The sequence below is a fragment of the Crinia signifera genome, chromosome 6 (genome assembly GCF_055691185.1).
Source record: "Crinia signifera chromosome 6, ASM5569118v1, whole genome shotgun sequence".
Classification (NCBI taxonomy): Eukaryota; Metazoa; Chordata; class Amphibia; order Anura; family Myobatrachidae; genus Crinia; species Crinia signifera.
The window spans coordinates 214188955-214213762 of NC_139222.1; the positions used below are offsets into that span (position 1 = coordinate 214188955).

Sequence of the window (24808 nt, forward strand, 5' to 3'; positions counted from 1 at the left end):
CACAGTGCCACATATATGCCCCCACAGTGCCAAATATGCCCCCACAGTGCCACACATATGCCCCCACAATGCCTGGGGCGGCGGGGGGGCAGCGGTGGGCAGCGGCGTGGGGGAAGATGGCGGGCGCCCCGGCTGTTCAACAGAGGCGGACAAGCCGTGCAGCGCCCCGGGCTGCTGCACGGCTTGTCCGCCTCTAGAAATGGCCCTGGTCTGTTCCTATTATACCCCCGATTGAATAGAAAGTTTTGATGAATCAATAGTTACCACCTATAATAGGGTATGTGTATCCTCCGTAGGTCTTCCGTGCGGTCAGCCCAAGTTGGCACAAATTACCGACAAACGCAGGTATAGATAGTAAGTCCAACCCAATGATGTTTAATGGAAAGGTAGGTTGGGGCTAACATGGTGAAAGCCCTTGGAGGTGATGCAAAGTCCTTTGGTGCAAAATTCACTTTATCGAGTCTGGGGGTTGGTTCAGGCTACAATCCGGCACAGGTCAGAACATAGAGGGGGGGGGTCCAAGCAGCTCCCTGACGCGTTTCGCCACTCCAGGTGGCTTTACCACCTTTGATAAAGCCACCTGGAGTGGCGAAACGCGGCAGGGAGCTGCTTGGACCCCCCTCTATGTGCTGACCTGTGCCGGATTGTAGCCTGAACCAACCCCCAGGAATCGATAAAGTGAATTTTGCACCAAAGGACTGTGCATCACCTCCAAGGGCTTTCACCATCTTAGCCCCAAACTACCTTTCCATTAAACATCATTGGATTGGATTTACCATCTATACCTGTGTTTGTCGGTAATTTGTGCCAACTTGGGCCGACCGCACGGAAGACCAACGGAGGATACACATATCCTATTATGGGTGGTAACTATTGATTCATCAAAACTTTCTATTCAATCGGGGGTATAATAGGAACAGACTCTCCGGCAACCAGCCTTAGTATCAGAGGTGTCCATATATTGATTTTATTAGATTTTTATTGTGTCATATGTATGCCATTTACAAATTGTATGTGTTAACTCACGTTATTAAAATTTTCTGTAAAAAGATTATCCAATCTATTCCAATTTTTCCATCCTCAAAACTGTGCGCTGCTTCCTTTTATTTCTTTTTTATCTTACACATAGGACCTTACTCTGGTTGATACGCTTGCATGTGAAGTCTCACGCAATGCAGAATTTAGCTCATTGTGCATGCGCAACTGCCGCTTGCGAACGAGGCCTAAATTGGAGGCGTGTTTCTCTGGGCGCGGCTTCACAAGAGGGCAAATATGGGCGGAAACCTGGGCGTATACAAGGGAAGTTGACCACAAGTGCTATGTGGTGGCTTCGCAATCTTGCGTGTACACTTGCAGTGCTCGGGCTGCAAATCATTTGCAAGAAAAAAGTGACTCTCAGTTCTCCATGACCCATGTTTGCAACACCAATCAGCACACACAATAGCTACAATAGATGCACCTGCACACAATACTCACCCATGCACCATACAAGTTTTTCTCATTAAACAATTAACTAACCACATCTACTCAATGTAGGAACGAATCAACCAGAATAAGATAAAGGGAGAGGATATGAATCTGCACCACAAATATATGAGATAGACATTAAAAATCCAACTATGAGGAAAATGAATATACCAATATACACAGGTGGTGGTGCTCCTAAGAGTGGCATAACCATCTATTCATCAGGTGGATTTTCATTTTATAAACATTAAATATGGTGTATTATGAGCTTCCATGTATATAGATCCTTAAAAACAATAAAAAGGTTCAAGTGCTTTATGATTTTTTAGAAGTAGTTATATGTGTGGGGATATATCCTCCCGTTAATGTTGATGTCTTGTTTTATTCTCAAAGGGTTCCAAGAATTAAAAAGATAGATACATGGTGTAAACTGGATATTCTGGAATCATCGCAATTGTCCAGCAGATGAGAAGTAGGATCTGATGTTTATTCTACTATTAAGTTTTTTGACTATCTTTGATTTTATGCCCCCGGCCTAATCATCTGGCTAGCAGTAGACCTGGAACTGCACCTTGCGACACATGTCGCTGACTCAGTCTTGTACATGTACTGGTGCCAGACCAAAGCACCATCACTTTTCCATCAAAGGAATCTTCATCTAACATCGCAGGATGGCCACGCGCATGTGTACTACAGGCCGTACACATGCACAGTCTATCAATAATCAGCTGCCTACGGATTTGCGACCCTCTCAATTACCACATTTCATACTTCCCTACCCTCCTGCATTGTGCAGGAGACTCCCTGAAATAGCAACAATCTCCCTCTCTCCCTCATTAGTCTAGCAATCTCCCTCTCTCCCTGACTAGTCTAGCAATCTCCCTCATTTCACTTAGCCCACATTATGTAGCTGTTACATTTTTTTGTGGAAAAAAGGATTGAGAGATCGATACATTTACACTGAATCATCAGCAAGATTCCCAGCATTGGTGATAGAACCAATGATCCCTGTGGCTACATGCATGTTGTGTGGCCATTTATATGGAACCACAAATAAAACACAACAGATGCCCAGATGCCAGATGACAGACATTTTTAGGATGAATATGTTTGTACATCATTGTAAAGTGTTAGAAGACTAGTGGATAGATTTATAAAAACTTGGAAAGAGATAAAGTGAAGTATGTACCAACCCATCAGCTCCTGACATTTTTCAAACACAGCCTGTAAAATGTAAAAAGCTGATTGGTTGGTAATTCATCTCTGTACACTTGATCTCTCTCCAAGCTTTGATAAACCTCCCCCAGAGTACTTTATATCCATGCTATAGAAGCACACCTCTCCCCTATGTCACACAGGCTCTCTGCGCCTCTCTCCTGTCCCTCCAGTAGCAGCTTGCCTGCAGCATCTCTGCTCTCAGCATGCCTGGAAATGTGCCGCTCAGTGTGTTCCTCTAACAGCAGCAGACACACTCCAATGGGACACAACGGATGGAATATGAAAAGGAACCAGGTAAGATACCATTATTACTGTGAGCCAGCTTGTGTCAGTCTGTGAGATCTGACGTGACTATTGTATCAGCTGTTATCATTTGTATTATATGAATATCTCTAAACATGACTTTGTGGTAAGGCAGCACAGCGTCATGTACAACAAAATAAAGGAAATATACTACACTATATGTATATATAAAAGAAATAAAATAGATCTACAATATGTTGGGTACAACTTCTACAGGCTTTGTACACAATTCTATATATAAGATGTAAATTTTCTGCATTATCTATCTATCTATCTATCTATCTATCTATCTATCTATATATCTATCTATCATATCTATCTATCTATCATATATATCTACAGTATGTCAGATTTATCTCATAACAGTCATCTATCAATTACAATCTATTTATCCCCCTCTCTATTGGTCTCTAGCATTCAATTCTGACTATTTCATATCAGCCCATCTCATGTTTCTTCTATTTATGTACTTATTTATCAGTCCTACATGTACACCTCATATGTATCCATCATATATATCATATATATGTATCCATCATGTGTATATATATATATATATATATATATATATATATATATATATATGTGTGTGTGTTGCATGGGATGCGGATGGTATGCTGGCAGTCAGTAGGTCAAAACATATGGTCGACATGCATATGACCAACATGGCCAAAATGTTGACACAAGCAAAATGTCAACATGGCTATGGTCAAACCATGGAAAAGGTTGGCATTGAGTTTTGGGGGATTTTTTTCATTTTTGTCACTTTTCATATTTTAACATCCACGTGGACTCCGATTGGGAATGGTAAAGTTTGCAAAGTGTATCAGAGCAAGGCACCTGGCCTGATGCGAGGGGATGCGGTACACTAATTGGGGGTCCACATACTCAGGTGTCAACATTTATATAAAAAAAAAAAACACAAGAAAACCTCATGTCAACCTTTTCATGCATCAACCTGTTCATGTCATCATTTCGCTGTGTTTACCTTTTGTCACTGTTGACATATTGGTGTCAAGCTAATATACTACACCCTTATTGAATATCACTCTATCTACCATTCTCACTTTTATATCTATATCACATTAGTATATTTATAATTATTATTATTTTTATGCTTTGCAAATGTCTATGCATTCACACTTCAGACCATATGAAAATATACTAAAATATATCTTACTTTTTTAAATAATTTCTATGTAATATCTTCCTATCTCTTCTGTCTTATATCTATCCATATCAATGTATCCCTAACTCTCATATTTATCATCTCTCATATCTATCTATCTATCTATCTATCTATCTATCTATCTATCTATCTATGCAATATACATATATCTAGCAATTAATGTATTCAATATATCCATTCAATATATAACCATAGCATATCTATTTCTTTCTCATTTGTCATATGTCTATCTGTATAATATATCTATCCATCTCATATCTATTTATCTATCTCATTTCTGTCCATTTAAACATACCTGATAAATCGAAGTATCTATACCCCAGATCATATTTTAACACTTATCCAACCACCAAGTCCTAACCAGTGGTTCCTATAACAATGTACACAGAAATGCCTGTACATATGGAGCTGCTCTCATTAGAGTGGCTCCCGGCACGCCATGTGCCGCCTTGTCCGCCAGAATAGGGCGCGTGCACATGAGATGCACGTAAGTCCCCGACCGTCTCCCGGTCCCGCACTGAGGCTGGCTCAATCTGGAAATCGGTTATGCTTTACATTATCCGATGATGTTGCCGGTGTGTATAAATTCCAGATAATCCACATAAAGTAAAAATTATTGCAATGCATGCATAAAGAACATATGAGGGGGCATCCAATCTGGGATTCTGACTGTCGGACATCCCGACAGTTAGAAACCTGGATGTTTTTGCCAGCTTCTGACCACTAACTTGACCATAAGAATTCAATGTGCCGAGTCTGCTGACTGTCGAGTGTGGGAATGTAGGTCAGCAAAAACAGACGCGGATTGTCAGAAAACAGCCGCAGATTCAACAATCCACGACCATTTCCAACATAACAGTTTCATCTTTAAAAAAAGACAAAACTGACAGCCTTCAATTCTGTCAGAAATAGCAGAATTGAATAGGCGTGTGCCGATCAGCATATATTGAATACTGTTCATAGAATAGCAAAGATTAATACATATACTTCTAAACCAGAGGTACACAGATGCTTAGAGTCACAGTGCCCTAGTGTGTTGGAGGGTCTTTTTTCATGGCTTCCCTAAGCCAAAAATTTCTTATTGAGGAATTCAGAAAAACAAGTAAATTGTGTTTATATGTCATCCTTAGGATTAGTTATGTAGTAAGGGACAGAATTCACCTATGTTTGTCCATACTGTATATTTTATGATTGGAAGCCCCAAGCACTGATATAGCCTGTCAATAGCATAACAATAGCCCTGCAGACCCCACGATGGCGGGGAGGTGCTGAGTAAGTGTGGGCGACTTGGGTCTTCGGTTACTATCGCTCCACTGCTGCCTTCCTTAGCCCCCCACCCCCGTTGCCGCTTGCCATTGACATGCAGATCTACTTGTCTGCGGGCTCGGTTCTCCTCCTGACTCGGCTCCTGCTGCTAATGAAGGTGGCCTCCTCCAGCATCCTCAAAAATGGTCTGTTGTTAGGGGGCGGACATTTTGTGAGTGATATTTTTCATTAGCAGCAGGAGTGCTGGGACCACAGACAAGTAGATCAGTGGGTCACGGTTACAGACGCGGCAGAGGCGTCAATAGGTGTAAGGCAGGGTGGGATGGGGGGTTAACTTTTCTTGGGGGGGGGGGCACTGCTAAAACTTCCCGGTGGGGGGTGCTATATTTGTAGTTACGCCACTTTTGCCTGTTACATACAATAAATAATCTGAGTAGGTCCTGGATAACCAACTCGTAAGAGTTTTTTTGGTATCAGTATCTTCACATATGTACATATATAAATTGTCTACGCACCGTCATCATTGTGAGACAAATGAACTGTCTGTATTTCTGCACACTCTGCATTTACTGAGACAATATATATTGTAATGTGGTTCAGTCACAGGAGACATATCCAGTGTTTCCTCCTTGTTCAATAAACGTATGCGTATAGAACATCAGATAGCTTGGGAAATAAGATATTATGGTGTTTTGGCCATAAATATTATATACTGTAATTCTGTTACAGAACATCCACCTTTCAAAAGAAAATCAGACGTTTGAGCATCTGAGCTTATTCCGGGCTGATGAGATGATCAGTCTTTAAAAAAGAAATTATGTCTTGAATTGGATGTGTAATAAACATAATAGTGCTATAAACTGCAATATGTAATATGTACTTCAATGTGGTTTCATCAAAATGTTATTAAATAATAAAACACATTTATTCAACAGCAGGGTGTAAATGGCACCATGCCCAAGAGTCCAAAGAGTAGTTTGGAACTGAATTATTCAGGTTATTGCCTTCCCAATTGCATGAATACAGTGATCCTCTAGTACATGTGAGTGACTGAATATCACTTGCCTGGTTTCACCAATTCATTTCGGTAATTATTCCAATAATATTCATTTCTCTTCATTTGTTTGATGAAATCGTTCTGTGAATCCATGACATTCAGTGTTAATAAAACATACAGTTGGCAACATTTTAAACTTGAGGGTCATACACTGAGAGATTTGCTGAGCCTTCTGATGCTAGATCGCTCAGAAGGCTCAGCAAGATCGCTCAGCACACATTGATGTGTCAGCAATGTGTGCTGAGCAATCTGTCAGGGACAGTGTTCTCCACGGCGGGATGTATTAACATACATCACCGCTCCTCGCCACGCCCCGCTGCGATGCAAGCGCATATTTACTAACACATTCGGCTGGCATCGCGGTGCAGTGACGGAGGCCCCCCGCGATACCTGTAATGTGGTTTGCGGGGGGTCTCCGTCACCTCCTGGGCTCTGCGGCATCCCATGACATCTCCTTCTCCCCCTGCAGCCGGAAGTACATCCCCGGCTGTGACATGCTGCTGGGGATGTACGAGCAGCATGTAGGACAGGGGAGGGAGGTGCGGATGGCGGGCAGCGGGTGGCGATAGAAGCCCATAGGACTCTATAGGGTATCGCCACCCAAAGGTGGCGATACTCTGGCCGCCGAAGACGGTGCGGTCGGGTTTTGGTAAATTTGAAAATGCGGTAAATCATAAATTTTACCGCATTTTCATTTTAGTACGTCCCGCCCCCAATGAGAACACTGTCCCTGCCCAGCAATTAACTAGATTTATTCAGCATGCCGGACATAAATAGCCGCGCATCACTGTCACTATGGCCCATACACACGGAGTAATGTAGGGACATTTTCTAAACAATCTAGTCAGATTGCTTAGAAAATGCCCTGAAATCACCCCATGTGTAGGCCCCATTATCCCACCAAGGGGTAGGTGTATCAAACCTTAGAGATAAACTGGAGAAGTTGCCTATAGCAACCAATCAGCTTTTAATTGTACTTTTGTATAATGTGACCCATATGTGTTGGTAGTTACGGAAATTGTGGGCGGTGAGCCCAGGTGCAAAACTTTCATTTGGGCCCCCCTCCTCCACCTCAACCCATGTTCCCAGTGCATATTGTGGTAGGTGACAGGGAGAGGCAGGGGAAAAAGAGTTGGTGACAGGAAGAAGATGACAGGGGCAGCAGTGGGCCCCTTAAACCTTGGGGGCCCCTGTGCACTCTACCCATGGCACCAATGGTAGTTCCGCCTCTGTGTGCTGGAAAGAGATAAAGTGGACGAAGTAAAATACCACCAATCAGCTACCTAAATGCCATGTTACAAGCTGGGCTTAAAAAATTACAGGTGCTGGTTGGTTTGTATCTCTGTCCACTTTATCAATCTCCAGGCATAGAAGCACAGTTCTTAATTGTGGGTATTGACCCCAAAGTGGGTCCCAACCATCTCCATGTTGCTGATTCTCAGGCTAATAATGGCTCCTCTGATCTATCAGCCAGTGATCCAAGGAGTCAGAATAATCAGATGAATTGTCAGACTCCTCACAGTCTCTGGTGTTAGGTGCCGCTGCCGCCACCTGCCCTCTGTCTCCCCGAGCTCCTCTGCTATGGCATGTGCTGGAGGCTCGGGGACAGGTGCTGGTGGCGGACGGCGGCTTCCGGGCAAGCAGTGGGGAGGCAGAACTTCCTGAACTTATTCCCTGCGATTGACAGCAGGGAAGCATCACCTAGCAATGCCCTGAATTTCCACCTGGCACCAGCAGCAGCTTATTATCCACGCTTGTAGCCGGGGTAATGCATTTAAAAACCTTTGGCACCTGTAATGGACACCGGTTATAGCATCCAGTGTGCCTTCCATAGGTTGTGCCTTAGTCAGCGTGTTCCTGGTGCTAATCCCAGCCTGCTTGTCAGTCTGCCTGTCAGCCATTACTGTACTCTACTCCTGTAGTGGTCTGTGGGTCTCTACCTCAGATAAGTCAGGGGTTAACAGCCTCTGTTTATTTCTTCTATTGTCATCTTCTTGCGTTGTTGCAATTGATTAGTTATTTTTCTATTATTCTCCATGTCAGCTTGTGTATTGTTGAAATTTTATCCCAGGTAACATTGTATGCATTGTTACATTGGTGGGTCTTAACCCATGGTTGGACAGTGTGTGCCCATTTAGTCTGTATATTTCCATCTTGCAGCTCTCTACCTCCTGCGGCAGCCTTGTCTCCTATAAAGACCTGACGGCACCGGGATTGGGGTGAATCTACTTTACCCTTTCGAACATGGCTGTTAGAGGTGAAGCCTGCCACCAGGACTGTGTAGTTCCACAACAGGGTTCCGTACACACCCATCCTAACATCTGGCTTAGAGATCTGAGGAGTCATCAGGCAGCTCCATCCCCACTCCAGTGCCCCGCTTCTCCTTTCTCACCCAGCAGCAGCTGCTACTGCCACTGCTACAAGCAGGGTGCAATCCTGGGTCCCTCATCTACATGCAGCTATCCACAGTGGGTACAATGCTGACTAAAAGAGAGAATATATTTGTTTATTATGGGCAACTTCACTTTCTAGCTGGTTTATTACATCTCCCCTCAAGTATATTGCAACTTCCATCAATGTATCTTCACTGAAGATTCTCAGAGGCAACATGAGGAGGGGGGGCACTACTGGTTACTCTGGCCCAGGCTTATTGAGGGGGACCAGTGCAAATGCTGAAGAGGGCCCATTTCCACCACACAGTAGCATTTGATGGTGTATAATATGAGATGTACAGCATATCCTCATCACTGTCTACTGTACTTTAAAAAAAACTTTGGGTTGAAAGATTAAGTAATAGCATCCCTCATCCCGAACATTTACAGAATGAGAGTCTGGACCCAAAAAGGGCGAGTGGCCTTACCAAAATGGGGCATGGCTTCATGGGAATGCTGTGATTGTGCATGCGCACAGCATCTTTTCACCACTGCGCTGCTAAACAGAGCAGCAAGGGACAGGGGACCTCCCAGCTGCCCCAGGTAAACCAGCTAATTGACACACATACCCAGTAAATGGACAGTGTGACTCTAATAAAACATAAGCAACAGGTCTAATCTAAGATTTAATGCAGTAAACCTTCAAATGTTGTTTCACTGGCTGATTCATCCTCTGGTAAATAAATACAGCCCTTGATAAGGCAATATTGTATTGTATACGGGCAGTACGGACGGTGTATTGGTTAGCATTACTGCCTCACAGCGCTGAGGTCATGGGTTCGATTCCCATCATGGCCCTAACTGTGCAGAGTTTGTATATTCTCCTCGTACTTGCGTGGGTTTATTCTGGGTACTCCGGTTTCCTCCCACAATCCACACATATACTGGTAGGTTATTTGGCTCCTAACAAAATTAACCCTAGAATGAATGTGTGTGCGTGTACATGTGCATGTAGGGAATATAGATTGTAAGCTCCACTGGGGCAGGAACTGAGAGGTAGATTTATTAAGCTCGGTGAAGTGATAAAGTGTCTGTTTTTTATCACCGTCCAATCAGCTCCTACCTGTCATGTTTCAAACCAACCAAGCCTGTAACTTTACAGGTAGGAGCTGATTGGCCGGTGATAAGAAACTGTTAATAAAAAACTGTTAATACTAATATGCAGTATCTGTATAAACTGTTATATGAATTTCTTATGCACTCTGCAAAGAGTTAACACTTCCCTTGATCACAGATACTGTATAAAACTCGAATGTCACTTAATTTATCCCTCCCTGTGCGTTGGTTCTGGCGGCTGTCATGGAGGACACACAGATTAACAGCATCAATTATTGCTTATGTCTGTATTTACTTCAAAGAATCAATAATAATTTGTGTTTTGGCTATAATGAGATCATCCAAGTGCAGCCTCTGTGGCAGGCTAACCTTTTGTTCCCTGTAATGCAGACGCTGTGCCAGACGCTGCCTGGATCCTTTCAGCGCAGTAACCTTATTCAGAAAACAGGCCTTTTTATTAGAAAAAATCGTACTTGTTTCCTAGAGAAATCGGGTCCATCGTGTCCATAGGCTTCAATGTTAAATTTTTTTAACATTGAAACTGAGTCCATTTAACATAGTAAAAAATGGTAAAAGGGGCAATATGGGCCATTTCTCATTAGGTATGGCCCCGTCATGCGTGTAAAAAATAATGGCCCCCCATTGTGGCCGCCACCCCCACGATTGACGCGAACCCGAAGCGTGGCGAGCTTTGCGAGCCCGCGAGGGGCGGCAGTGCGCGTCCTCCGACCTTTTCATTCCCCTACTATCCACGTCGGCGTGGAGTTGAGAATAGATTAGTGTGGCGAGCGCAGCGAGCCACCGAGCCCGAAGCGTGGCGAGCGCAGCGAGCCCCGCAAGGGGACGCTGATACCTTCACAGATCCCTGCATCCCCTCGCGGGCTTCACAGGTATCAGCGTCCCCTCGCGGGGCTCGCTGCGCTCGCCACACTAATCTATTCTCAACTCCACGCCGACGTGGATAGTAGGGGAATGAAAAGGTCGGAGGACGCGCACCGCCGCCCCTCGCGGGCTAGCTGCGCTCGCCACGCTTCGGGTTCGCGTTAATCGTGGGGGTGGCGGCCACAATGGGGGGCCATTATTTTTTACACACATGACGGGGCCATAGCCAATGAGAAATGGCCCTTATTCGGCCTTTTCCCATTTTTTACTATGTTAAATGGACTCAGTTTCAATATTAAAATAATTTAACATTGAAGCCTATGGACAAATCGGGTCCATCGCATAGGCTTCAATGTTAAATATTTTAATATATGGAAAGGCAATATGGAGAACCTTAACGCTTTCTGTGGCTACCTGAATAATAATGACAGGAACATTGAATTGACCTTTTCCATCAGTCAAAACAGTATAGACTTCTTGGATATCACTATAACCAACAACAGTGGTATTTTAGAAACCAAAACCTTTACCAAGCCAACAGATTGTCAGACCTATATACAAAGGGATAGCTGTCACCACGCCAACTGGCTAAATGCTATTCCCGGTGGGCAATTCAAACGCCTAAGAAGGAACTGCTCCAATGTATCCACATACTGTATGGAGAACAGGCAGCCAAAATGAAGGAACGCTTTATCGAAAGCGGCTACCAACCCCAATTTATCGATGAAGCTGCAGAATCCACAAAGACACTAGAAAGAGCATACCTTTTAAAACCGAGAACACGACTTGAAACCAAAAAAGATGATTTCAGCTGGGCCTTCATAACTAGCTACAACGCCCAACATAGACAAATAGAGAAGTCCTTGAAAAAGAACTGGAATATTCTATTAAAAGACCCAGTTATAGGTGGCCTACTACCAAAATTACCTAAAGCAATATATAGAAAGGCACCTAACATTAAAAATAAATTGGTACGGAGCTCCTTCACCTCAGTTAAACCAAAGGGGAGGATTTTAACTACTGGTTTTCATCGATGCGGCCTTTGCAAAGGCTGCAGGGCAGTAAAGAGTGGAGGGCAATCCAAAACCTCAGAAATAATTATAAATGGGATATGCTGCAAAATAGATAGTTTCATAACATGCAATACACAGAACGTTATATATGCAATGGACCTATGCACCCCTGCTGTTAGAGACTGTGTGGCCGGACCTGATTGCCTTCTGTGGGACAGTATCCGGAACTGTACAAGCGCACATGAGAACTGTTTCCATCTCAGTTCTCCATCGATTCCGGTAACCAGCCTTGACTCCGGGGGTCTCTTTTTCTCACCCCTTGTTTACATATTGCTTTTATCTGTGATTTGTGTTTTATTGTATACGTGAATAAACATCCCTATCAGTACTACACTATGTCCCTATGTTTTTCTCATCTCCACCTATGAAATTGGCTGTGTTGGAGCTTCTGAAATTAACAAAAGACCCCCATCAGACATAGGAACCCCAAGCTTTGTCGAGTTACGGAGAAGAGGAGCCGTCCCCTCCCTAATAGGGGCGTACGGTATTTTTCTATCCATCTCTCACGTGGTGATAAAATCTACACAAGCTTTTATACCAGAACAACGGAGAAGAGGAGACGCCCATATTACACCAGGGAATGTATTTTTTCTCTTATGATATGTAGCGCTGGTGAAGGAAACAGATACTATCTGCGTTGCTTTTATAGAAACACAGAACTTTTGCAATCCGTATCTTTGTGGTGTGGGGACACAATTCTTCTGTTTTTTCACCTGCTGCTTCATTAAGCGCAAATTTGTATACTAGTGTTAAACCAATTTCTCGCTCATTTTAACATTGAAGCCTATGGAGAAATCGGGGGCATCGCGTCGGGCGTGCATAGGCTTCAATGTTAAAATATTTTAACATTAAAGCCTATGGGGAAATCGTGGGCATCGCGTCGGTCGCGTCGTGTGCCTTCTTAAGGCACACGACCGACGCGATGTACCCGAGTACTGTTTTTTCAAAGGAAATCGCGGGCATCGTGTGCCTTAAAGTTAAGGCACACGATGCCCGCGATTGTGGCCGTGATAAGAAACAAGTACCGAAAAAATACCTTAAAGTCTTTGGAAAACATTAAAATATTATTCGGTACTTGTTTCCTAGCACGGCGCCAGCGATAAAAATTGTATCAATCAGGACCTAAAAAATTGCGTTGATCGCATCGCATGCAACCAAATCGCATGCGATGCGATCAACACGATCGACGCAATTTTTACATTGGAACCAATGTAAAATTGTCCCTGAGACCCGATTTTACATTGGCCCCAATGTTAAATGCCCCCCAGAACTCAATTTTTATTGTATCCCCCCTGATGGGTAATATGACCCCCCCCCCCCATTGTTAACGCCACCCCACAATTAACGCCAACCCGAAGCGGCGAGCGCAGCAAGCCCACGAGGGGCGGCGGTACGCATCCTCCGACCTTTTCATACCCCCACTATCCACGTTGAGCCAGCGAGCCTGAAGCCAGTGGCAAACGCAGGATTTTCAGAAGGGGGGTTCCAGAGGGGCGGAGCAAAGCACGGAAATGGACACTTAGGTGACCCAGTATATGCCGGGTCAGTTAAAGTATTATAGATAGACCAAATGTATATAAATAATAAAAACAAATATATATATATATATATATATATATATACACACATACATACAGGGGCATCAACAGCAGTGTAGGCCCCTGGGCATAGCAATGTATTGGGGCCCCTATCGATCCTCCAGCGGTAGGGGTGGGGGAAGCTTTGATGTCCCACAGGTGGTAGGGGGTATTATATCAACCGCTCAGCATGTAGGGCCTGGATCAGTAATTTCCACTAATTACCCCTTTACTGCACAGATGGTGGGAGATGAGGGCATTGCGCTGAATGAAGGGGCCCTGACACATAACTTCCAGGGTGGTAGGGGATGTTTAATATGCAGAGGAGGGTGTATAGTGGAGTGGGCTTATTATTCATAATTTCTGGTGGGAGGACAGCTTGCTTGACTGCAGAGATCTCCAGTTCCCGGAAATAGATTTCTTAGATTTTAATGGAATTGAAAACTAGAGAATTCCACCTACCAAATGGTATTGGGGACTAGGGGATCAGAGTTCAGGAGGCAGAGCAATCTGCCAACGAGTATATAAAACTACATACCAGGCATGTGGAGCTGGAGCAGTAACCAGCTGCTGGAAGGCTGATATCTCTGGTTCTGGGAACAGTAGAGACAAGCTTCTAGTGCCCATCAAATGGGGAGAGTCCCAGCTTTTGGAATATACCCTCAGAAAAACTCTAAGTCAGACAGAACCTGAAAGATCTGACTGGGAAAAGCAATTAACAGGCTTGGATGGGGACCACTGCTTTGAAGTCAGATATCTCCGGTTCCCAAGGGCCGATTTTTAAAATTCTTGTACCCATGGAAAGAGGGGACCCTCAGCTTTCAGCCTAGGGCTCTTAGACTTCTGTGGGGGTTTCTGGGTACTCGGAAACTCCCCCTGCGTGCGCTACTGGAAGCGTAGCGAGCCCCGCGAGGGGACGCACATTACTTCACAGGTAATATGCGTCCCCTCACGGGGCTCGCTGCGCTCGCCACGCTTCGGGCTCGGTGGCTCGCTGCGCTCGCCACACTATGTAAAATCGACTCCACGCCGACGTGGATAGTGGGGGTATGAAAATGTCGTAGGACGCGTACCACCGCCCATCGTCCCCCCCCCCGGAGGCTCGTTGCGCTCGCGACGGTTCGGGTTGGTGTTCATCGTGGGGTGGCGTTAACGATGGGGGGGGGGGGTATTTTAGATACAAATTACCCGTCAGGGTGGGTATACAATCAAAAATCGGGTCCATTGGGCCATTTAACATTGTTCCCTATGTAAAATCGGGTCCATCGCATCGGTCGCATTGTATGCCGTTATTGTAATGGCATACAATGGACCCGATTTTACATAGGAATTTAACATTGAATACAATGCATTCAATGTTAAATCGCATTGGTCGCGTCGGCCGCATCGCATACCTTAAGTTAAGGCATGCGATGGACGCGATGGACACGATTTTTTAAGTGTCGGGGAAAAGGCTAAAAATAGCCCTAAAATCGCGTCGGTCGCGTCCATCGCATACCTTAACTTAAGGTATGCGATGACCCACGACAGGCGCCATGCTAGGAAACAAGTACCTAATATTCATATAAATGAATAGCTAGATCATACAGGATGGGTGCGTCAATGCTAAAAATGCAGCCAAAACTCAAAAAAAACCTGCATTTGGAGATATGGCTGTTTATCGCATATGTGATACATTCCAAAGAGTGGATGAGGTGGGTGACAGGCCCTCTTTATAGGCTTCTATTGCATTTCCCACTGGAAATCCCAATTGGATCCCTCCCAGCACCCCTCATGGCCAGTGGTGTAACTATAAATTTAGCTCCCCCCTGCCAAAAAGTTTGATTGTTTGAAGTCTGATTCTGGTTATCTCTGTAAACTCGCAGCTTACCGAGCACCAGAGATGCTGCCGCGCCGAATACCCACCGCATCCCCGCTGCCAAATCCCTGAGTTAACATGCCAGCCTCCGCTGCAGGAGAAATCATTTGGTGATCGCCGACCATCGAATGAGTTCTCCTAGCTTCGCAAAAAAAAATAAGTCCACCAGACGTACCCATTGGAATGCACAGCATTTTCATGGGGACACCCATAAAATGCTGGCCGTTTCCATGGGCGACCGTGTCCCCACCGCCATTTGCCCCCATCCCGCTCTGATCCTTGCGTATGACTCGGCCCGATAAAACTAGAATCCACCTCAATTTCTGTTTCTTTTTATTACACCAGCAATTTAAGCTTGGGTACACACATGAAGATTTATTTGTCCAATCTGACTGGTGGCAATAATGTGGTAAAGTTTGGGATCAATTGATCAACCATTTACTCCCAAAAGGTGGAAAATGGACAAAGACGATTGTTCAGATAAATTTGTTTAATCAAATGAATGCAACCAATTTGTCTGAGTGACCATCAATTCTCATATGCTCCCATACTGTACATTTACATTACCCGATTTTTGTTCCCACCACATAGATTGGACAGAGAAATACATAGGTGCTTATCCAGCTTCAGATTCTCACATTATTCAGGTATTTAGAACAAGCATATATGGGACATCTGAGACGGAGGCTCATTCAGATTCCTTGGAAGCAGCAGTGATAGCGTTGTATGGCAATGCAGCAGGAGTTGTCTATTACAGTGGTTATCAAACTCGGTACTCAGGACCAGGTCACCCGACAGGTGCACTCATTACTGACTAGCACATTTTAAAAGATTCACAGATAGAGCCAATTATTTCACTTGATTCTGTGAGGAGACCATGCAAACCATGCATTGAGGACCGTGTTTGAGAACTTATGGTCTATTACATACAGATGCCTCCTCCTCCAGAAGTGATCCAACCATCATTTTAGGATGCTCGATGAAATCTCAGTCACCATTGGACAACTTACGGCACCTTCGGAGCTACAAAAGCTGCCCATTACAGACGCCAGGAAATCTCTGTACTACAGAGGAGATTCCTGGTCTTGTCCCAGCATCTCCGTTTTATAAGCTTGAATCTCACAATTTAGAACCCTGCTGACTGTACAATGTCCCTTAGCATTTAGGTCTGATTCAGAGGTGGACAGAAATGCCCTCGCTGCTGCGATCCTGTATGTAGTGGATTTATATTTGTACAGAGACACCCCATGAACCGCCATTTGTGTACAAATAGATATCAACAGCCACATATCAGATTACCCAGGTGTCTGGATCTGAAGGCTTCAGTTTACGCAGGCTGAACATTGCCTTAAAAGTAAAAACATATTAATCGATTTGACCTTGGATGTATAGTGGTCTAAAAAACCCTACGCGTTTCGTCCCTTAGGGACTTCTTCAGGGGTAATACACCGAGATCATTCGGTTTATGCAGTTATCACTCATAGATTATGAGAGAAACCTCAGGGATGTACAGTTTTAAAATATGGCCGAAGCTGGTAAGTCACGAAACGGCTGGTATTCACATATCATGATAACGTGAATATTGGCATGGTCGGAAATGGAAAAATAATTGAACACCTCTCCCGTGATGTCCTATCCAATTCAGCGGTATAATCAGTATCAAAATCGAGTGGGGTGTCCGCAGTCAGGAAGGAGAGATCTCTCGGGAGAGGTGTTCAATTATTTTTCCATTTCCGACCTTGCCAATATTCACGTTATCGTGATATGTGAATACCAGCCGTTTAGTGACTTACAAGCTTCGGCCATATTTTAAAACTGTACATCCCTGAGGTTTCTCTCATAATCTATGAGTGATAACTGCATAAACCGAATGATCTTGGTGTATTACCCCTGAAGAAGTCCCTAAGGGACGAAACGCGTAGGGTTTCTCAGACCACTATACATCCAAGGTCAAATCAGGAATCAATACACCTAAAAAATCTCTGTATCTTGTATTTTATAAAATCTCTGTATTATGTACTTTATATTTTTTTATTGTTTGGAATAAATATATACTATTTTTAAAGAAGTCTGCTGTTGGTGAAACACATTTAAGCGCACCTCTACATCTTTTCTTTCCTAAGATTGTAATTTGTTAAAGATTCCACCATAATGTTATAATAATGTGTTTGCATTGATACTCAATGACGGCAATAAAATCAGGTGCGGTGTTGTTGTTTGAAACACAACGCTCCTGAGTTGATAACTTGTATGTGTTGATGAATTCCACATCCACTCCTGAGAATTAGCACCTATGACATACCCTCCAACATCTGAGGGTCAGAAATCGGTACAAAATCAGAAAGGGACGTGGTCACACCTTCATTTCTATACTTTTAATAGTACAGTTTCTAGGGTGTGTAATTACAGGCGCTGAGTGCGTGGAGACCGGGGCGGGCGTTACTTACCTCGCCATAATTAATTTAAAATTCACCGCTCCCTGCCACTGCCGCTCCCCTCACCGATCCTGCCTGCAGCAGTCTCTGAGGTCTGGAGATCTGTAAACCACATGCACCGGGCGTCTCTACCAAACAGTGGGGCAGCCCCTGAGTGTGGGAGCAGGTCCGTGGGCCTAGCCACAAGACGCCATGACGCGATGCACGCTTCCCGCACCACTGCAATGCACCACTGGGAACATGTGCAATGAGCCAAATTCTTCCCTACACCCGCCGGGCCAATCCACCGATCCAGCCATCGCAATCATTAATGGGTGCATTGATAAGGTTTGCAGTGTAAGAAGTTGAAGAATAAGACTGAGATGAAGATTTGCCAAGTTAAATTGTACAATTTACTCAATAAATCGTGATTTTTTTTTTAAGTGTACATAGAAGTACAATCAATAAATGAAAGTAGGATTAAAAAATAAGTTCTGATTCAAACTGATAATTGTTTGGATGGGGGTGGGTTGGGAAACAAAGCTATAGGTGGGGGGTATGGATATTGTCGGCATAATTGGTGTGTGGTACACCTACAGGGGGTCCTCAATTGATGGGATTTTCACTACAGTTGATTTACTTCCTACTCCTGCGCCATTCCCTCCAATCAAATTTCCATTACTTGCTTCATTATTCATAATAAGTTTCTTTATTCCAGTTGCATATTTATAATAGATCCCAGGGGGGCCTATTACCTATTACCCTCTGGATTTACGTGACGAAGGCAGCAGTGCTGCAGGAATCACCAACAAAAATGGTTTTCACAGCCTAGCGAGCAGGACTGAATTAGGCTCAAGATGTGTAGCCAACCATCATAAGCCAGTGGTTCCCAAACGTTTTTGAGTCACAGAGCCCTAAAGTAACACAATTCTTTACACGGCATCCCTAGGCCAAAAGTTTCTAGAAACAAATATTAAATTCAGTAAATTATATTTATATGTCATCTAGGGCCAGTTATTTGTGACAGGATTCACTTCTGTTTGTCCATATATTGCTTATGAGTGGAAGCCACAAGCACTGGTTTTGCCAATAGATCATTTTGAATTGGTCCTGGAACACCCAGGACACCTCTACTAGTGCTCCGAGGCACCCACACAGTTTGGAAACCATCATTATAGATGGGAAAAGGGCTGGGATATCAGTATAACATAAAATTGTCTATACATTGTACATGCAGACATTTGCATTAAGGCTGTAATAAAGTGTTTTTCAAGTGCTGAAATCAATAATAATACAATATCTAATATTACTGTACTTCTGTATTCATCAATTAATTGTGTCCCTTAGTATGCCTCATACACCAGTTTACCATGGAGGCATGCCAATTAGGTACTCACACTCTTATTTCTGCCCATATGATCAGTGTGTTAACAAACTGAGGAACAGAAGGTAAGAATATGAAATGCAAACACTGACAACAATCTGTGTACTTAATTCCCCAATTGTAGAGCATGTGTAACATGTGGGATGTGACAGACTAGCAAGCAGGTACTTGTTATATGCACTGAAAGGAGAACCCAAAATCAGGGACAGTACAGTATTTTGTATACTGTATATTCTGAAAAAAGTTATTTAAATAAGCAAGATGATAACATTAAGCATTAGGAATCACTCTAGCAATTGATTTGTTATTTGGTCATATATGAAAGAGACAGAACAGGAAAGCAGAAACTTCTAGGCAGATCTCTTAAGGAGCGTAAGCAAGGGAGGCTGCTGGCAAGTTTGACTTATCCAATTTTGGCTTAGTGCATTAAGTGCCTGATTCTGGTTGACTCTGTAAGCTACGAAGATCGCAGCTTACCAAGTGGAAGAGAGCCTGCCCCACCCAAATAATACTTTGATAATAATCAAATAATACTTTTATAAGTGTGCCCCAAAAATGTTTGTTCTATCTTTGCCTCCTTTGACTAAAGTCAGCCATACTGGACATCTTGGGAGCACCACCAACCAACTACTGCCTTTATATTTCAAACACAGTACTGATGTTGGTTTATTTACTTTGTCCTACTAACTAGATGTTTAGGTTACTGAGCAGTTCCAACCCTTCATTCACAGGGAGGGAGACAGTGTCAGGGAGTGAGATGTGAGAGTGTCAAAATTAAAGGGAAAGAGAGAGACCATGTCAGGAGGAGAGTGTGTGTGTGTGTGTGTTTGTCAGGGAAAATGTGACAGTGTCAGGGAGAGAGAGTGTGTCAGAGAGGGAGAGAGTGTGTCAGGGAAAGAGTCAGTGCCAGGGACAGTAAGATAGTGAGAGACACCATGTCAGAGAGAGAGGGAGGGCAGAGAAATAGAAGAGGTGTCAGGGAGAGAGTGACAGTGTCAGAGACAGAGAGACCATGGGCCTTATTCTAGTTCACTCTTTCTGACAAAATCCTTCTTAGATGGACAAAACCATGTGCATTGCAGGGGGGCAGATGTAAAATGTGCAGAGATAATTAGATTTGGGTGAGTTATTTTGTTTCTGTGCAGGGTAAATACTGGCTGCTTTATTTTTACACTGCAATATAGATCTCACTTTGAAGTAAAACTCCACCCAAATCGAATTCTCTCTGAACAAGTAACATCTGCCCCACCTGCAGTGCATATGGTTTTGTCCATCTAAGAAGGATTTTGTCAGACAGAGTGAACTAGAATAAGGCCCATTTAAGGGAGAAAAGGGAGAGATGGTGTTAGTAAGAGAGATAGGGGGCAGAGGGAGATAGTGTGTTTCAGAGAGAAAGAGTGAGGAAAGAAAGAAAGCTAGTGTATGGGACAGTTTCAGAAAAAGAGGGACAGAGAGACATGGTCAGAGAGAGAGAGAGAGAGAGAGAGAGAGATACTGTGAGGGACAGAGGGAACGAGACAGTGTCAGAGAGATGTATAAAGAGAAAAAATGCCATGTAGAGAGAAGTAGGTAGACACAGTGTCAAAGAGTAAGAGAGTAAAAGAGACAAGGTCAGATAGGCGGCAAAAGTGTTTCGCAGCACCGTACAAGAGAGAGACAGTTTCAGAGAGATAGTTTTAGGAAGACAGTGTGAGGGAGAAGGAAAAAGGAGATACAGTGTAAGAGAGAGAAAAAAACAGAAAGAAAGAGGGAGGAAGACAGTGTCAGGGAGATAAAGACAGTGTCAGGGAGAGAAGGAGGGAGAGAACCAGCCTCAGGAAGAGAGAGGGGGAGAGAGAGTGTGTATCAAGAATAGAGGGTGAGAAAGACAGTTTCAGGGAGAGAGAGTGTGAGAAAGTGTCAGTGTGAGCGAAATGGAGAGTGAGATCATGGCACGGAGTGGAAGAAAGGGAGATAGAGATGAAAAAGTGTCAGGAAGACAGAAAAGGCAGAAGGAGAGAGTGTGTCACAGTGAGAAGCAAAAGCAAGGGTCAGGGAGAGAGTTGAAGGGAGGGTAGGGGGACAGTGTCAGAGAGTGAGGGAGAAAGTTTCAGGAAGAAAGAGAGACAGTTTCAGAGAAAGGTAAAGAGAGAAAGAGTACCATGTAGGGAGAGATAGTGTCAGAGAGAAGGAGAGATAGACAAGGTCAGATAGAATGAGGGAGAAGTGTGTCACAGAGAGTGAGAGACAATGTCATGGAGAGAAAGACACTGTCAGTTAGGAGGGAGTGAGAGACATTGTCAAGGAGAAATAGAGAAAGAGGGCCAGATGCACTAAGCTTCAAAATTGATAAAATAGAGAGTGATAAACAGCCAGCCAATCAGCTCCTGCTTGACATTTTTAAAACACAGCCGGTTACATGGCAGATAGGAGCTGATTGGCTGGCTGTTCATAACTCTCCATTTGATCACTTTTGAAGCTTAGTGCATCTGGCCCAGAGAGAGAATAGCAAGAGAGAGTGTCTAAAAAGATAGAGGGGGGGGGGGGGAGCAGAAGAAATACTACCTAACTGTGACTACTGCACAGGTCTCTGATGGGGTGGGCATATCACACCATTAGGCCCCACCCCCTAAATACTGCGGATCACAGAACTGCACTTCTCTACCAGGAGTCGGACAGATAGATAATGATGATTCCTGACATATTTCATTTGAGGAAGCACAATGAAGACATAGCCTAGAGGCAAAAAGGAACTTGGGTGAAGAGGTCAGAGGAGAAAAGGTAAAATGAAGTGACAATACAGGTGGAAATGGAAACTTATAGTAACATAGTAACATAGTAATTAAGGCTGAAAAAGATGGAAATCCATCAAGTTCAACCTATCTAACTTGTAACTACTGACTTGAGTAAGTCATATCTATAGGATTCCCTTAGTGGTCAAAAATGCATCCAGTTTTGATTTAAATTCATTCAGTAGTTACTGCTATCACCCCCACCGGCAATGAGTACCAGAATTTTATTGCTCTAATGGTGAAGAATCCTCGGTACTAGTGTAGTTTCACGGCGCCAGCAGTGCTACTTCTGGGTTCTACGCTCGCCACAAACTATGTTAAATAAAGTAACTTAACTCCATGCCAACATGGATAGTTCATACCCCCACTATCCACGTTGGCATGGAGTTGATTTTAGATAGCGTGGCGAGCGTAGCGAGCCACCGAGCCCGCAGCCTGGGCGAGCGAAGCGAGACCCGCAAGTGGACTCAGACGCCATGCTGGCGCCGTGAAACTACACAAGTACCGAATCCTCTTCTTAATTCAGTATGGAATTTATTTTCCTCGAGCTTCAATACATACCCGTGTGTCCTAAGTATAGGCCTGTTAGTGAACAAATCATCTCCCAGTTCGGTACTTCTGTAATTTGGCGGCGCCCATCGCATTGCATACCATAAGGCATACGATGGTATGCGATGCAACGCGATATCGCGCAATATTGTACAATGCCATACAATTTTTAAATTGTATGATATTGTATATGGCATACAATGCCATACAATGCGATGCGATTAAACATTGTATAAGCACCCTAATGGGTGCTTACAATGTTAAATGCACCCCCACGCCACCCCCCCACTATAAACGTGAACCCGAAGCGTGGCGAGCGCAGCGAGCCCGCAAGGGGCGACGGTACGCGTCCTCCGACCTTTTCATACCCCCACTATCCACGTCGGCGTGGAGTTGAGAACAGAAAGTGTGGCGAGCGCTGCGAGCCACCAAGCCCGAAGCGTGGCGAGCGCAGCGAGCCCCGCGAGGGGACGCGGATACCTGTAAAGCCCGCGAGGGGACTCCGATACCTGTGAAGGTATCCGCGTCCCCTCGCGGGGCTCGCTGCGCTCGCCACGCTTTGGGCTCGGTGGCTCGCTGCGCTCGCCACACTTTCTTTTCTCAACTCCACGCCGACGTGGATAGTGGGGGTATGAAAAGGTCGGAGGACGCGTACCGCCGCCCCTCGCGGGCTCGCTGCGCTCGCCACGCTTCGGGTTCACGTTTATAGTGGGGGGGTGGCGTGGGGGTGCATTTAACATTGTAAGCACCCATTACGGTGCTTAAAAGCACCCTTTAGGGTGCTTATACAATCTTTCATCGTATAGGGGCCAAAAATCGCGTCGCATCGCATGCCATCGGGTGCATGGCATGTGATGCGACGTGATTTAAACATCGCGCGATGGAAATCGGGGGGCGCCGCTATAAAACACAAGTACCCCCAGTTCCATATGATTCCCAATCCTGTATTTGAACATACTAATCATATCACCTCTCAACCTCCATTTCTCCAGTGAAAACATATTCAGCCTGGTTAACCTACCTTTGAATTCTAGTGATTCAAGACCTTTTACTAGCTTAGTCGCCCTTCTCTGTAACTGTTCCAATTAATTTATGTCCTTTCTAGGGTGCGGTGCCCAGAACTGAACACAATATTCCAAGTGTGGTCTCACCAATGCCTGGTAAAGAGGCACTATCACATTGGCATCCCTTGAAACCATACCCATTTTAATGCATGCCAATGTCCGGTTTGCTTTTGCTGCTGCACTTGAGCAGTGTGCACTATTACCCAATTTTTCATCTATGATGGCCCCCAAGTAGAATTCCCTATAATAACTCCATTTAGCCTAAAAGTAGCTTATTAGTTTTTGTTCCCATAATGAATTACTTTACATTTTTCAATGTTAAACTGCATTTTCCACCTTTCCGCCCACCTTTCCAGTTTATATAAGTCACTTTGTAGTGTTTCCACATCCTCTCCAGAGTTAATTTCCTTACTCAATTTCGTATGTCATCCGCAAATATTGCAATTTTACTCACTATGTCACTTCAATATCATTAATAAATATATTAAAGAAGGTGGGTCTAAATATTGGACCTTGTGGGACTCCACTTTGGACCTTACCCCAGCTGGAATGTATGCCATTTACCACCACTCTCTGTCCCCGATTGTGCAACCAGTTTTTAATCCGATTGCAAATTTTATCCCCTAGCCCTAAATTACCTAGTATCATTAATAACCTTTTATGAGGCACCGTGTCAAACGCTTTAGCGAAATCAAGTAGTATTACATCAACCAATTTCCCTAAGTGAAGCCCCCTACTGACTTCCTCATAGAAGCTAATTAAATTAGTTTGACGTGATCTATTTTTGACAAACCCTTACTTATCACTTTCTCCTGTTCTAGGAAATTTTGGATACTATCTCTTATTATGCTTTCTAATATTTTCCCCACAATGGATGTAAGGCTGACCGATCTATAATTTTCAGGGTTAGTTTTGCTACCTTTCTTCCATATTGGTACTACGTTAGCTATGCGCCAGTCCCTTGGTACGATCCCCGAGTTTATCGATTCCCTGAATGTCAGATATAATGGTAGTGCTATGACAGAACTCAATTATTTTAGTATCCTAGGGTGTATTTCATCCGGGCCAGGAGATTTGTTACTATTTAGGTTCTGTAATCTATTTATGACTATTTTCTCACTCACGCATACAGTTTGGGAGCAATCCAAAACTGAGCATTTAATCTGTGGGAGAGATCTTCTGAAGATTCTTCCATTGTAAATACTGAAGCAAAAAATTCATTGAGTATTTCCGCTTTCTCTTGTCCTT

The 24808-nt window shown here is 44.0% G+C and overlaps 1 protein-coding gene across 2 annotated transcripts in view; it reads left to right on the forward strand.

The window, feature by feature from the left end:
- The first annotated feature begins 2837 nt into the window (after positions 1-2837).
- Positions 2838-24808, forward strand: part of LOC146007205 (G protein-coupled receptor 142-like) — a 49072-nt gene continuing 27101 nt past the window's right edge. For both annotated transcript variants that reach the window (XM_083145563.1, XM_083145564.1), the window contains exon 1: positions 2838-2979. Coding sequence is in view for 1 of the 2 variants with exons in the window: in XM_083145564.1 (XP_083001690.1) it covers positions 2958-2979 (22 nt within the window). In the remaining variant the exon portion in view is untranslated. The remainder of the gene's footprint in view (positions 2980-24808) is intronic.